The sequence below is a fragment of the Asterias amurensis genome, chromosome 19, assembly GCF_032118995.1.
Source record: "Asterias amurensis chromosome 19, ASM3211899v1".
Classification (NCBI taxonomy): domain Eukaryota; kingdom Metazoa; phylum Echinodermata; class Asteroidea; order Forcipulatida; family Asteriidae; genus Asterias; species Asterias amurensis.
The window spans coordinates 1,405,588-1,421,682 of record NC_092666.1 but is presented as its reverse complement, the minus strand read 5'-3'; the positions used below and the strand labels follow the sequence as shown (position 1 = coordinate 1,421,682).

Here is a 16,095-nt window from a genome sequence, read left to right as displayed (position 1 = left end):
TTGATTTGTTATCAACCCCAGACTAAGAACATCAGCTTTAACTGTATTACCCTCGGTGATGGGGCGGAGTCTCGTATCGACATCGCTATCGACACGGCAGCTGATAACGATGGATGGCTAGTTATAGAAGACCTCCATCTAGCCTCGGCTAACCTGCTGGCTGGCCTTCGTCATCAACTTATCAGAGTTGGTAATACTGGAGGTAAGATTTGAATATATAACCCTTTTCAGACTACTCTATTCCTCGGGATTGTCGCGGCGAATGACAAAACCCGGGTAATACTCACCCCTGCTCCGAAGTAGATGTAAGCGGTAAAACCACGGGTATTCTTGAATGTGCAGCTGGAACTTCAACGAATAGGGACCTAGGTGGGAACAGTGTAAAAGTACATAAGGTTGAACGTGTGGTAAAAAAACTTCTTGGCTGCATTCACCAGGGAAGAGAAAGAGTATGAAAAGGGCCATAGTTAAGAAGTTTAGGGGTACCTCAGAGTTCGAATATCACACTGAGCCACAGGCACGAGGCCAGTAGTTTTAATCTGCATCTGTTAATTACTGTACAAACCCCTGTTGTGGCTGTCCCGCACAGATGATTGCAAAGATGGGCAAGGGATTGTTAGGCCTGTAAACTTATGAACGGACATGTCCAGCAGTCTTGTGTTTTTCAACTGAATAACAAAACCACACTGAGTTTATTTTGTTTTTCACCCTTACACCGATGTGTAATAAGCATTGAATAATCAGTACTTTCCCAAGTTCTGTGAAAAAATCTAAAGGCAAATCTCTCTGATAGGGCCTGTAAACCCACGAATAGACTGCTTATCAACCAAAAGGACCTACATGTATGGTATGAATACAATAGTTGTTAAAGGGTTTTTACTGGCATGTTTTGACCCTAGCGGATGCTTTCTCAAAGGCTACAGAGAAAACTTAAAGGGTCAGCAGCCGATTGCACAAAACGCTAGGATTAAACCTGTCTCGAGTTAGGACGAGTAACTCGTCTGATACTTAGGATGGGTTCAATGCGTCCCAACGTCTATGGATACGGAACCTAACTCGTCCTAAGTCATAAAAATTAGTCATAAAGTTTGGAAGAGTTTGGTGAAATTGATGGCAAGCCATCAAGTAATTTTTTAATTTTTGTCTTGGATATTGATTCCAATTTTGCAATGCATGTTTGTGGTTCTACAGGTCCGTTGGGACTTAACCCCATCAACACAGACTCCAAGTCTCGATTCTGCATCTGGCTGACATCAGAGCCTAGTGGGAAGCTCTCTGATGCTCTACTTCAGGCTCTACGCATCATCTCTTGGGATAACCTAAGCGATGAGCTCCTCGGCTCCGAGGATCCTGCCCAACCAGGACCTGAAGTACCCATCGCTGATACCTCACTGGATGATCTCCTAAAAACAGGTGAGGGGTAGTATTTACGATAAAGGAAACATTTGGTAATTGTCAATACCAGTTTTCTCACTTGGTGTATCCCAACATATGCATAAATAAACCTGTGAAAGTTTGAGCTCAATTGATCGTCAAAGTTGCGAGATCGGTTACTTTGGACATTTTGAGAGCTATTTTGGTGTGACCCAGAGGTAATGGTTAAATCTTGCTCCAGTAATTTTTTTCTTTGCTCTACCCCAAATTATTTAAAACTTTTCTCAGTCAGTTTTCTTTGTGTTTTTATAACATGATATTATAACTATCGTCCCTCAGCCATTGTATCAGCTCTCGACGCAGTCACACCAATGAACTGGAAAAGAGTCCAGGACCAATCTACCATGTACATTCGTGGAGCCGCCTTCGGAGCTTGCGTCGTTCATGGCCTGCTAGCCGCTCGACAGATGTTCGGTACTCGCGGATTGACGCGCTGGTATGGCTTCAGCCAAATCCAGCCTAACCATGCCATGGATGTCATACTGGGATCAAATGTCGAAGGTCAAGGTAGCAAGGTCGTTGCCGTAGAGGAGCTGTGTAGACTTCTAGCAGAGGTAAAGTAAAAGTTGTTTTTTTTAATGCAAGTCGCCTGACACACAAGGCCTGAAGGCCACCCAAGGTGTGGGCTACAATCAACTTTATTTCCAGGGGCTGTTGCCAGCTACTCCTGTGGCTGAAACATACGGATGTAGGCTTGGGTATCATCCATCAGAAGCCTTGCTGGCTGAGCAGAAAGCACTACCTCCCCAACTGATGGTTAGCCCAAGTCTTAATTCACTGGGGTCGAGTCCATGTGAGACCCATAATCTTGAGTGATTTGGATTGAGTTCAAGTCTAAGTCTTGAGTCACTCGGGTCGAGCCCCAGTCTCATTTCACTTGGGTCTAGTTGGAGTCAGAGTTTTGAGTGATGGGGATTGAGTCCGATTCTTAGTTTTGAGTCTGATATTTTTTCAACATATTCTAGTAATACATGAGTTTGTCTTGTTTGAAAAATTTATGTTTTTTTACAAATAATTAGGATCAGTTATCTTTTAGGTTTTAACCTTGCCAGTTTACATGGTTTATGTTGAAAAATTCTACTATGTTACAAGGCATTTTAAATTATCAAATACCTTTTGTTATTATTATTATTATTATTATTATTATTATTATTATTATTATTATTATTATTATTATTATTTTGTTTAGGTTGTTTATGGAAACACTCTCACCAGCGACTGGGACCGGCTTTATCTCAACACCATTGTACAAGAAGTTCTATCAACCACAACCAGCCAATCGGAGTCCCTGAACCTAGGGGGTGTACCCCTCCCTACCCCTCCTGCCAACGTGGACCCAACGGATTACGCCCGCTGGTTTGAAGATAAATGGGTGGAAGGGCGTGAAACAGTGAAAGCATTGAGTCTGGATGAGGGAATTCGCAAAGTCGTCAACAAAATCAGGTAGGGTGGTTATGACATTGGTTCAAATCATGGTCATGACATTTGTGTCCCTGAGCAAGATGATTTAGTATAATTGCTTCTCTTCACCCAGGGGTATAAATGGGTACCTGCGAGGGTAGAGGTTTATATTGTGTATGAAAAAGCCCTTGGAGCACCATGGTAGACCAGGGAGCTGAAAAAGATTAAAGGGATGTTTTTAGCCCCAAAAACCTGTCTTAGTCAGGTTGTATTGGTATATATTTCCTCACCTTTCAACTCTGGGACCCCAGTTCGTATCCTGCCAGGGGCACTATGTGAATTGGGTTTTTACAGTCCCTTCCTGACTGTGTGGGTTTTCCTTGGAATAATTCTCTGGGTTTTCCTCTTACATCTAAAGATGAAACTTCCTTCCTTCTCCATGAGGTTCTTGGCTATATGTTATGATTAATTTGGCTTTTCTGAGAGTCTTAGACTTCAAAATCAGATTGAATGAATAAATGAAATGAAGATGCTCGTAGATAAAGCGCCTTTACCATAATTTAGTCACAGTTTGCCTGTCATCAAGTTAAATAAAGGTTATTTTTCATTTTTCATTCCACAGTGGCAATGACTTTCTACACCACCTCGACACCCTGTACGAGCTACAGCACACTGGTCCCTCTGCGCTTCACGATCCTACAAAGAGCGCCCTCAACATGACCAAAGTGCAGGCTGCGATGGACGGCGTAATAGAGCAGCTACCACCGATGCTTGACCTTGGAGAGCTCCCTCTACATGTGGTAAATGAGAAGGAGCGTTACACGTTCCCATACCACGCTCCTTCACTGATGAGCTTGCTGAGTGTGACAAGTGCAGAAATGCCACAGTCCATTGGCTATGTACTCTTGCAGGTAAAGAAAAATATGCACTAGTGTGTCTTTTCCTTCAGTTTTACGGGAGAATTGGCGATATTTTTTATAACTATAACTTCTTACAATTATTTCATTTGCTTTGTGTTTGTCCATATCACTGTTGTGTTGACTAAATATTTATTGTTGCAAATCCTCCTAAATTTGCATTGTGTTGCCTTATATTTGAACTACTTGAATTTTTAGGCCAGAGTGACTCTGGTTCAACTCCCCCTTGTTTTGTTTGCTTTTCTTTTGTATTGATATAAATTGTACGTGATGTCCAACTACATATTTATTAATGCAAAGCCTTGTGGACTTTTTTTCTTTGGAGGTGTTTTATATTTGAACTGCTTGAACTTTTGGCAGGAGGGTCGGGGGTTCAACTCCCTCCCCTTTTTTTTTTTAGGATAGCAGTTGTAAATTAAGTCAGACTGAGTAATTACTCTTCTAATTGTGCTGTTTTAATCTGCATTTTGTTTTTGTCGCTTTCTCTTTACTTAAACTAGGTGAACTGTTGGCTGGAGTGTCACTGGTTCCACCCCTCCCGTGATTGCTTTTCTTTTTCTATCGAGAGGAAAAACTTACATATCAAACTGAGTGTTATTGTTTTGCTGTTTGAATTTGCATTTTGTCCTTGTCAATGTGTTAAAGTTGAGCGACTTAAACTTTCACACGAGTGTCGCAGGTTTAACTCTCACCGTTTTATGTGCTTGTTTTTGAGAGAGAGGAAATGGACATGTCAGACTTTAAATTTATTACTGTAAAGCTGTTCAAATTTGTATCTTCATTTTGTCCTTCCCACTGTTTCATACTTAAACTACATGTACTTAAACTTTCCACATGAGTGTCACTGGTTCAATCACCCTCCTGCTTGTGTTTTTCTCTTTGTTTTTAAACAGAGAGTTTGTTCATCATTTCAGACTGTGTGTTAATTATTGTTTACAGATCTGTATTTATCTGCATTTTGTCTTTATCACTGTTTTATTCTTGAACAACTTGAACTTTCCACAGGGGCGTCATTGGTTCAACCTCCCTCCTGCTTGTGTTTTTCTCTTTGTTTTTAAACAGAGAGTTTGTACATCATTTCAGACTGTGTGTTAATTATTGTTTACAGATCTGTATTTATCTGCATTTTGTCTTTATCACTGTTTTATTCTTGAACAACTTGAACTTTCCACAGGGGCGTCATTGGTTCAACCTCCCTCCTGCTTGTGTTTTTCTCTTTGTTTTTAAACAGAGAGTTTGTACATCATTTCAGACTGTGTGTTAATTATTGTTTACAGATCTGTATTTATCTGCATTTTGTCTTTATCACTGTTTTATTCTTGAACAACTTGAACTTTCCACAGGGGCGTCATTGGTTCAACCTCCCTCCTGCTTTCACTTTTCTCTTCGTTTTTACACAGAGAGTTTGCAATATATTGTTTTGGACTGTGTATTTATTATTGTTGACATCCAGTATAAATCTGCATTATGTCTGTTTTATTCTTGAACTACTTAAACTTTCCACAGGAGTGTCACTGGTTCCATCTCCCCCTGCTTATGTTTTCTCCTTTTTTTATAAAGAGTTTTTACATTATTTCAGACTGTGTATTTATTATTGTTTACATATGAATTGTTCTGCATTTTGTCTTTATCGCTGTTTTTTTATTCTTGAACTACTTGAACTTTCAGTATGAGTGTCACTGGTTTACCTCCCCCCATTTTTTTTAGGGGAGGGGGTGGGGGGTGACAAAGAATTGTTCACCTGATGGCGGACAGTATTTGATTCTGTAAAGTCATTTATAACTCTGCAAATCTGCATTTCATTCTTTTATATCACTTTGTTTTACTCAAAACTACTTGAACTTTCCTCAGGAGTGTCACTGATTCAACTCCTTCATGTGTTGTTTCTGATTTTGTTTCTTCTTGGAGACACACGGGAAGGCCATGCATGTACTTTGAACAAATACTAATTGCTATAAAAACTCCTTTAAATTCTGTAAAAATGTATAACATTCTTCAATATCACTGTTTTATATTTGAACTGAAACTGCTTGACTATGAGAAGGCTGTCTATGGTTCAACTCCTTCCTATATTTAAATGTATTTATTTATTTGTTTAATTTTATTTAGTTATTTTGAGAGAGAGAGAGAGTAAAAAATATCTTATATGTTTCAAAACATAGGCCTAATTGTTACCTTGTAAGTTTCTTTACATGTTTAACTTTAAATCTGCATTTTATTCTCTGAAGTCAATTAACTTTTAGCAGTAGTGTTGCTAGTTTAAGTCATTCTTCAAGTACATGTACATGTTTTTTTATTTAGTTTCTATAGAGAGACAGGGGGGTCATGCTTGTGCTAAAACAACAGATAAGCCTAGTTTTTGCTCTAAACAATCCTTAAAATTTGATATTTCTTCAATATCACTGTTTGTTTTAAACTTGAACTCCTTGACCTTTCAACTCCATCCTTTTCTGTTTTGATTTTGTATTGTTTTAGAGGGAGAAAGAGTGGGGTCATGCATGTAGAACAGAGAGGCCTAGTTGTTACACTTATACCTTTAAACTTTGTACATTCATTCTTCAATATCACTCTTTTAAACTTGAACAACTTGACCTTTCAACAGGAGTGTCACTGGTTCAACTCTCTGCTGTGTCATGTCCGCCAGACACTGCATGAGCTCATGGTTCACCTCCTGGGCGGGGAGAGAGGTATGGCACCCAGCCTCACTGAGTGTGCTAGAGCATTACAGAAGGAGCTGGTACCAGTCTCATGGGTACATCCTAATCGGCAGCCGTTGGGACATACACTTCATTCCTGGGTCACAGGTAATAATACAAAGAAGAAGAAGAATAACCAGTTTTTGTATAGTGCTTTTGAGACGAAGGGCTTCTCAAAGACACCATGTGTGTATCTACTTGCCATGTAGAGTTTGTTCTTTAGAGAACTGTCTCGCTTTATATTCTTTATATTTATATTCTACTATCAGCTGGCAGGTCCACATTCAATTTTTTTAAATGTATTTATGTTTATTCTTGCTTGTCTTTTATTTCTGAGTTGCCTGGCTTGGCTGGTGGGTAATACGTATTCCTCCTGTGGAGGGTGTGTTTTGTCTTGTTAATATTCGTTATTATCTTGAACCAAAAGGTCAGCCACTTTGAAAGTGACTTTCTGTCGCTAATGGCTTTCCCTGCCAGGGTTCTTGTCTTTTGTTTTGTCTCTAGTGTTTTGTGTTCCACCTCCACTGGAGGTGTTTCCTACACAATCCTTATATCTGCCCGCATCCAGGCCAGGTGTCTCAGTAACTTGCTAGTGTTTTTACATTTGTATTCTTATTATAACCATTGTATTGCTTGTTCTTGTAAATCTTTGATGTGCAATTTTTTAATACATGTGTTTTTTCATGTTAGCTAGCAAATAAAATGAAATGAAATGAAATGAGTAGATTTCTTAATTCTGAAAAGACCTGTCCAGCTGTTAAATTCTTGTAATTTTATGTTTTATGTCAACTCCTTTTTTTTTTACCAATTTGACAAATTTGATTGGATATCAATGTTCTTCCTTAGATCTTCTGAAACGTTACAGTCAGCTGAGAGCGTGGGTTAAAGAGGGTAAGGTTCCCAATTCCTCCCAGGATCCAGACAGACCCTCGCCACCCAAAGGAAGTCTGATGTCGGTGTGGATGGGTGGATTGGCTAACCCCACTGCCGTCTTCACAGCCCTTAGACATGAGAAGTCTGCGCTGGAAGGATGCATGATGTCACAGGTAGAGTTCTCTAACTATATTTTCAATTGTATGCTATATAAAAGGAGTTTGTACATCCAAATGGCAAATGGCACTTGAGGTGAATCCAAGGGTGCCATGCCCCCTAGGATGTACAAACACCATGATTTGTTATTTTATGCATACTTTGGGATACACCAAGTGAGAATACTGGTCTTTGACAATTACCAAATGTGTCCAGTGCCTTTAAAGCCATTATACACTTTCGGTAAACAGTATTGTCCAAGTCCCACACTTCGTGTTTCACAACTTATATATAAAATAACAATCCTGTGGAAATTTAGGCTCAATCGGACATCGGATTCGGGAGAAAATAACGGGAAAACCCACTCCTGTTTTCGCGCGTTTCGCCGTGTCATGACATGTGTTTATAACAAATCCGTAATTCTCGTTAACGAGAATTTATATTGTTTTACCGTTTTCTCAAAGAGTAAAGCATTTCATGGACTAATATTTCAAGAGAAGTCTTTCACCATTACCTTCTGTAAACCCTGTAAATTATTTGTAAATCTGCGAACTTTTTTTTTTTTTCTGTACCGAAAGGGTCCAATGGCTTTAAACCTTTTCTCCCGTCATTGCGCCCACTACAGATTGGTATCACATGCGAGGTGTCCACCACTGTAGACACAGACTCTTTTGAGATCATCCACGAGGGCGGTATGTATCTACGAGATGTCTGGCTAGAAGGAGCCTGCTGGAACCTGGAACATGGCTGCCTCGGCATCGCTGGGTGAGTTCTAGTCTTGAAATCAACAGTGTCATGGCCGAGTGGTTAAGAGCATCAAATTCAAGTTCTGGTGGTTAAGTCATGATCAGAGTGTGGGTTCGAATCCCGGTCTTGACACTTGCATCCTTGAGCAAGATACTTTACTATAACTGCTTCTTCTCACCCAGTGGTATAATTTTGGTACCTGCGATGGTAGAGGTTGATATTGTGTATGAAAAAGCATTTTGAGCGCCAAAGGGAGCTGAGAAAGATTAAAGGATTGTTTTTGGTCCAATGACCAGGGCACTAATGTAAAACGCATAGAGATTGTCATTATAAAATGAGCTTTATAAGAAACTGTTACTATTACTAAAATGAGCTTTATAAGAAACTATTACTATTTTTATTGTTATAGGTCTACCCTAGTTAAGATGCCCAGTATCTACATACGCCCCGTCCGCCTCGATGCCCCCGCCCTGGATGCTGAGAGGAGTGTCAGCTCAGCAAACCCAGCCTCCCATCATGAGGATGAGAACCAAGCCAAGGAGCGAACGGAGGGGCCAGAGCTAGCCAGATACACCTGCCCTGTGTTCATGAATAGATCCAGGCAGATCTGTGCTTTCACTCTAGAGCTTGCGTGTCCTGCTCCGATGGCAGATTGGATCCTGGCTGGAGCTGCATTAATACTAGATCCAGGTATATGTTTGTTTCGATATTGACGAAGCAGTAATGGTTAAGTGTCACACTTAAAGGCACTGGAAAGTGGTAGTAATCACTCAAAAAAAATTGTTAGCATAAAAACTTACTTTGTACTCTCTTTTGCAAGAGAGCTGTTGATAGTTAAAAACATTTTGAGAAACGGCCCCTCTAAAAGTAACATGGTTTTTGAGAAAGAAGTAATTTCTCACTAAAACATCTGAATTGAATTTGAGACCTCAGCTGAGGTCTCGATGTCAAGAAAAAGAAAGCACACAACTTGTGCGACAAGGGTGATTTTTTCTTCCATTATTCTCTCACAACTTTGACGACCAATTGAGTTCATATTTTCACAGGTCTGTTATTTTTATGAATATGTTGAGATACACCAAGTGAGAAGACTGGTCTTTGACAATTACCAAAGGTGTCCAGTGCCTTTAAAGGGTTTGGGTACTTTTTGTACGACACAAAAGTCCACAGATTTACATTAAACTTACACGGTTTAAAGATACTGATGGTAGAAAACTTCCCTTAAAATATTACTTGCTTAGGTGCTGTAGTTCCTGAGAAATTAGTAAAACAATTTCACAAAAATTATTTCAGCATGTACAGCGGATTGACGCAGCTCTCCTGAAAACATTGCTCTGTGATTTACTAAGCAGAAGATTTGCAAGTCAATCATGTTTAATCTTTTGTTTGTCTGTTTGTTTATAAAAACACATCACTGGACTAACAAGACAAATAATAACAAAGTCATTGATGGTGGTAGGTTTTATTCGCATGTGATTTTCAAATGTGAATAGAGTTTTGTGTTGGTTATCTCTTATGTCACAAAGGATTTTTCTCCGGACCTTCTAGTTTTCCTCTCTCCGGAAAAAAAATCAAACAATTTCAATCTGTTCCTGTGTTCCGTGTAAATTGTTCATTTATTCTGTGTTGATGGGGGCTGGCTGGCAAAGGGCACCTTTGCATGCCTACTTCTCGAACACGTTGAAATGTCCTTCGCAATTTAGCTTCTCAGCTGCAGTTATCTATTTTCTGGCTGGATGATAATTTTGTTTTCTCACCCAAATCTACATCCCAAATCCAACTTGGCATTTGGAATTGTTGGTAATGAGGGATGTAGAAGTGCTATCTATGGCCGAATTTCTGGCGGCTTATTTGTGGATAGTTGAGAATAAGCAGAATCGCGATGTGATATAGCGCCACGAAAAGTGATTCGGCACTGATCAAAATAATGTGACTACGCAGTAGCATCAGTCAAATAGGCTGGGTTTTTAAATAGTTGGAAAACCTGACGGTAGAAATAGCCCTTACTTTCGACCTATTTAGTTAAATTTACTCATTCTCTTGAGATGCTGCCCACATTTTGTAAAGTGTTATTGTCGAAACCCCAGATGAAAGGTGGTGTGTGATCTTGTTCCGAGTGTATTGTTCTCGGGTTGTGTTTCTTAATTGTTTTGGGCCTATGAACAGTGAATTTGGCCAAGAACACACCGCCCGAACTCTACTTTCAAGTTCCACCGTTCCACTTACATGTACCCTATTTGTGAACTTATAATGTTAAAGTTTGTTGTAAATGTTTGTGGGGTTTGCATGTTAGGAATGATATTAGTGCCGTTAATACCAACACCCTTTCATTGTGCATGGAATTATAAACTCTAGCTCAGTTACTAGTCGAATCAGATGGATTTCCCCCAGTTGACTATATGAAGGTTCACACCCCAGCATGGAACATTTGTGTAATAATTGTGTGTTTTGAAAAGTCTCTTTTACTGCATCCTTTATAGATAAATGTCCCTCTACCCCATCTATTGTAGACAAATGTTCCTCTACTGCATCCTTTCTAGATAAATGTGATGTCTTAGTACAGACCCCATCAAGAACAAAGTTTCTCGTGAAGTTGTCTACTGAAAAGAGCTGTTTATTATCTTTGTAGCTTTATGAAGTTGCTTTTCTTCAAAGCTAAATGGTTCTGTTTTTCTTCTCTCTTTGTAGGAATACCTGAAGACTGTGCAAGAAAATGGCCGAAGCCTTCACACCGCAAACATGAAGAGCCTCCCGTCCCGGTAAAAGATGATACACAAAGTGACCGCTCAGCCTCTGTCATGTCCAAGCTCTCCACAGCATTGTACGGTCATGATCCTCACGACCCTAGACTTCATGCCGATCCCGCGTCACGCCATTCATCACATTCCCAACGCTCACTTCGTTCCAGACAGTCATTCCGCACAGAGCAGCCAGTGACACTTCTACCAGCTTCAGAACAGCTCCTTGAGCTACCTGAGCAGGAGAATGATGCAGACACAGAACAAAACGAGGAAGAGAACGCAAAAGAAGAAGGTGGTGAGAACGAAGTCGATTTGGACTTTATGATGACGGCTCGCTCTGCCCAGCTCGAGCGTGAGAGGCATCAACACTCTGCATTCGACTATCGTGATTCTCAAAACGAAAAAGGTAATGTCAACACAAATCAAAATGCAGATCCCTCTGTTCGAGAACAGAATGATTCTGCAGAGCAGCCAGAACAAGATTCAAGGAGTAGCCATGAAGATGAGAGAGCATCTTTGGCGTCTTCTCTGAGTCATCGGTCGCTGGGTTCAGAAGAGGGCGAGGAATCATTGCCGCCGAGTCGTCAATCATCTACAAAAGAGGAAGATGATGCTTCTATACCTCCTTCTCCACCATTGGAGAAAGCACCTGCTGCTCTTCCAGCAGAGCTTAGTAGTGAAGACAATGATGCTGGTAGTTATGATGACGATGCATTCAGTGATGCTGAGGAAGAGGAAAATGGTGGCAGCGGTGGGATACAGAAGGACAGCGATCAGAACTCTGTTCACAGTCATTCCTCTAAGTCCCATCATTCATTCCAGTCCAACAGTGCCTCTGATCATGAGGAGGAAGAGAAGAAGGAAGAAGAGCAAGCTGCCCAAAATGCTTCCAGAAAAAGCTCTGCCTCTCAGCGATCTCAGATATCAGCTAAGAGCAGAGTGTCCGTTGCCTCAAGTCAATCGAGGCAAAGTCAGGCATCGGCAAAGTCCAGTCGCACTGCATCAGCTGTCTCACAGAAGTCAACTGCTTCCGGAAATCAAGGAACTGCTTACAGGGCATCTAGCTTTGGATCTTTACACCAAAGCCTAGACAATGACAAAAAGAAGGCTCCAATTGGACAGTCCAGGACAAGCTTGCAGTCTGGCAAGTCCAAAAAGTCCACAGGAACTAAAAACGAAAACAATCGGAACTCACAAGGAAGTATTAAATCAGCACAGTCTTTGTATAGCAACAAAAAGTCAGCTGATCGTACTTCTCTGAACAGGTCTCAGATATCTGTCAAGTCAGCTGGATCTGCCGAGAAAGAAGGAAGTCGGAAACCATCTGCCAGCTCTACTCGCTCATCACAGAGGAATCAACCACTGGAAAAACCATCATCTCCTGCAAATTCAAAGTCATCAAGACATTCTGTGAGAGAGCAAGCCTCACCAGTTGGATCTCAGAAGTCTGTAAGGAATTCACCAGGTCCAGCAGATCCCCAGGACAAGGTTGTTAAACCATCATCCCCAGCTAATTCAAGATCCTCCAGGCGTTCGCCTTCACTGAGAGCGCAAGCCTCACCTGTTGGATCGCTAAAGTCTGAAAGGAGGTCGCCGAGTCCAGACGAAGAGGAGGCAGCTCAACCTCTTAGGATTTCTTCAGCCAGCTCCAAGAAATCACTTGCAGAAACCCAGCCTTCACCTTCAGGCTCAAGAGCTGGTAGTCGACCAACGTCAAGTAAATCAAATCAACTTGAGACTGATCACAAATCTGACGATGTGGATGATCCTCCACCAGCTTCCCCGGCGCCATCTCAGAGCAACGGTCTCTCTCTAGAAGGCAAGCCAGATGGTCTTCCAACCAGTCGTCCTCAAAGCAGAACCTCCAAGAGATCTGCTGAGATGCCAGCAGAACCTGAACACCAAGAGGAGAATGGGTTCTCAGAGAAGCCAGAGGATGCAGATGAACAAGATGGAGAAAGCAAACCCTCCGCGGATGAACAAGATGGAGAAAGCGAACCCTCCGCGGATGAGGCCTCAGATAAAGTCACAAGTGACAATGAGCACGAGGCAACAGAGGAGAAAACGATTAAAGACGATCCAGAGAGCAAACCAGTAGAAGAAGAGGATAATGATTTCTTTGGTACAGGCATCTCCAAGAAGGATGAGCCACAGTTTTAAAGAGAAGGGGAGACATTAAAAAATACTGAAGCATTTTGACAGAACATTATGCACTGCATCAAAGCGCTTTACCAAAATATATTTATGAGCTACTACATATTAAAGATTGAAAAGACTCATAAAAACGTTCAATAAACAGACAAGCAATAAAATGAAATGTATTACTTTAGTCAGAATTGGGATTTTCACTTTTTTTCTCAACAACTTGATGACTAATGAAGCTGAAACTAGGTAAATTATATTACAAACATCTTCATTCACAGTGAGTAGGTGTTCATGTCATGGCCAAATACTTTAATTACAAAAGGTATCAAAACCCTTAAAGTTATTCCTTGTAAAATTGTATTTAATCACTGTAGCTTGCGTAAAAGTGTGACTTCTGCTGAACAGGGGCTTAAAGTGAAGGTATTTGTTTATGTTTGGTAAACACTTCTAAAATTAATGGAAATAAGAACTATCTTTGTTGGAAGGGCAGCAGCTTTTGATAGTTTAAAGCATTTTGAGAATCTTCAACTTCATAGTAATTTGGCTACAGAAAAAGATGTTAGTTTTTATCTCTGAAAGTTTCAATTTTAGAAACGTAACCTTCAGAAACGTTTCTCAAATTGTGTATTCCAATTACGAATTATTATTCCTGCGTAGAACCGCTACAACCTTTTGGAATGAATTTTTCCCTGGTTTGTTTTATTGTAAATAGGCTTATCTACATTGTACCTTTGTAACAATGGGCATTTATAATGCACAGTATCCATCTTATGATGCTCATGGTGCAGTAAGACACCAAACGAAGGGAAAGTTATGCAGTCCTCATTTGGGAAGTTTTGAACAAGGCTAGCGATGAAGAAAGTTTAATAGGATCCGGTCAGTCTTTTTTTAAAGACACTGGACACTTTTGGTAATTTTAAAAGACCAGTCTTCCCACTTGGTGTATCTCAACATATGCACAAAATAACAAACCTGTGAAAATTTGTACACAATTGGTCGTCGAAGTTGCGAGATAATGATGGAAGAAAAAACACTATTGTCACACGAAGTTGTGTGCTTTCAGATGCTTGATTTCGAGACCTCAAAATCTAATTCTGAGGTCTCGAAATCAAATTCGTGGAAAATTACTTTTTTTTTCTCGAAAACTAAGTTACTTCAGAGGGAGCCGTTTCTCACGATGTACTATACTTATACTATCAACCTCTCCCCATTACTCGTTACCAAGTAAGGTTTTATGCTAATAATTAGTCTGAGTAATTACCAATAGTGTCCACTGTCTTTAAGCTTCTGAAAGCAATACATTTATAAAAAATATTATATTATTGTTTATCAATTGTATCCAGATTTGTTGGCTTCCATAATTACAGTGTAAAATTTAATTTCTTGTCAGAATTTTTTTACAAACTTTCATTAACAGATTATTCAACATTCCGTCCAAAAGAAGACTCCGTCCAAAAGAAGATTCCTTTCTATTCTGCCAAATAACGAATCAAACTTTATTTTGTGATACTGTAATTTAATTTTAATAACGCAAGATTTGTACATTTTATACATGATGATAACACGCATGTTTTCTATTAAAATGTATTTGAGCTTTAAAAAGATTTAATTTTGTATAAAGTTAGTATTAAGAATTTAATATTTCTTGGCATAATAATGTTTTAACATAGATGTAAATATGTTTGCGATGTGGAAAGTTAAAACATTTTTTGTTGTTGAAGTTGTACATGTTTGGAGAAGAATTTCAAAACGTACATTTATACATGTTTTTGGATATAATTATATGTTGGATTGGATATTTGGGTATTTTGTAAAACGACAACCTCGACCAGGCGTGCAAACTACAACATTTTGGCAAAGCAAAAAGTGATAAGCGCAAAAATTGCTACGTAGAAAGGTCAATTAAAATGTCTTGGCTTGAACTACTGCATGTGTTTCAAGTACCATGCGTAATTAAACATTCCTATAATATTTACTTGGCAGACAAACGATCACATTTTAGGCGTGAAATACATGTGTCCGTACGGCGAGACCCTGTGTTGGACTTTTGAATGTAGAGATCTTAACAAACACTGAAGTGAGTAATATATGAACATGTAATTAAAAATTGCGCCTTTTTAAAGGGGGGACGTCTCGCCCCTCTTTTACCGAAAGTTCTGTATGAGATAACTAATACCTACTTTTGTTAAATGATTAAGTTAAGGGGTTTTGAGTGTGAAACACGATTGCTAAGCTTCGTCTTTCCGTCTGTGTATTTTTTTCTGATTTATGTTTAAATTTTTGAGACTTGTTTGACTTGTTTTGTGGAAATTAAAACAGAATTGTGAATACTTGATGAATACTGGTTATGTAGAAAATGTGTTTCTCTTTTTTCTGAGTTATGTTTTTATTTGGTTGGTCCTGGACGGTTGAAGATGTGATGTATTATTATCATTATGTTATTGTATATATATATAAAAATGTCTCTGGATTGGAGTATACGACTCCATATTATATAAAATGAAAAAAATGTGTAAAAAAATGTATCGGCTTTATGAGCTAAAGTCACTTGTGTCCTTAAAGCCATTGGACCCTTTCGGTTCATAAAAAAAAATAAAAGTTCACAGATTTACAAATAACTTACAGGGTTTACAGAAGGCAATGGTGAAAGACTTCTCTTGAAATATTATTCCATGAAATGCTTTACCTTTTGAGAAAACAGAAAAACAATATAAATTCTCGTTAACGAGAATTACGGATTTATTTTAAACACATGTCATGACACGGCGAAACGCGCGGAAACAAGGGTGGGTTTTTCCGTTGTTTTCTTCCGACTCCGATGACCGATTGAGCCTAAATTTTTGTTTGTTATTTGATATAGAAGTTGTGGTACACAAAGTGTGGGCCTTGGACAACACTGTTACCGAAAGGGTCCAATGGCTTTAAGCGAGCAGTTAACCATTGCTTCGTCCTTCGGATGGGACGTAAAGCCGTTGGTCCCATGTT

General features: G+C 39.5%; 2 protein-coding genes across 3 annotated transcripts in view; one reads left to right on the top strand and one right to left on the bottom strand.

Annotated features, from left to right (window-relative positions):
- LOC139951233 (uncharacterized) overlaps positions 1 to 15,445 on the top strand; it is a 108,570-nt gene extending 93,125 nt beyond the window's left edge. For both annotated transcript variants that reach the window (XM_071950010.1, XM_071950009.1), the window contains 10 exons: positions 22 to 202; positions 1,192 to 1,413; positions 1,714 to 1,988; positions 2,624 to 2,877; positions 3,458 to 3,746; positions 6,355 to 6,556; positions 7,295 to 7,494; positions 8,103 to 8,242; positions 8,634 to 8,914; positions 10,913 to 15,445. In XM_071950010.1, the coding sequence (XP_071806111.1) occupies positions 22 to 202; positions 1,192 to 1,413; positions 1,714 to 1,988; positions 2,624 to 2,877; positions 3,458 to 3,746; positions 6,355 to 6,556; positions 7,295 to 7,494; positions 8,103 to 8,242; positions 8,634 to 8,914; positions 10,913 to 13,125 (4,257 nt within the window). In that variant the 3' untranslated portion in view covers positions 13,126 to 15,445. The remainder of the gene's footprint in view (positions 1 to 21; positions 203 to 1,191; positions 1,414 to 1,713; positions 1,989 to 2,623; positions 2,878 to 3,457; positions 3,747 to 6,354; positions 6,557 to 7,294; positions 7,495 to 8,102; positions 8,243 to 8,633; positions 8,915 to 10,912) is intronic.
- Positions 1 to 16,095, bottom strand: part of LOC139951266 (uncharacterized) — a 221,555-nt gene that overhangs the window by 107,768 nt on the left and 97,692 nt on the right. The window lies entirely within an intron of this gene.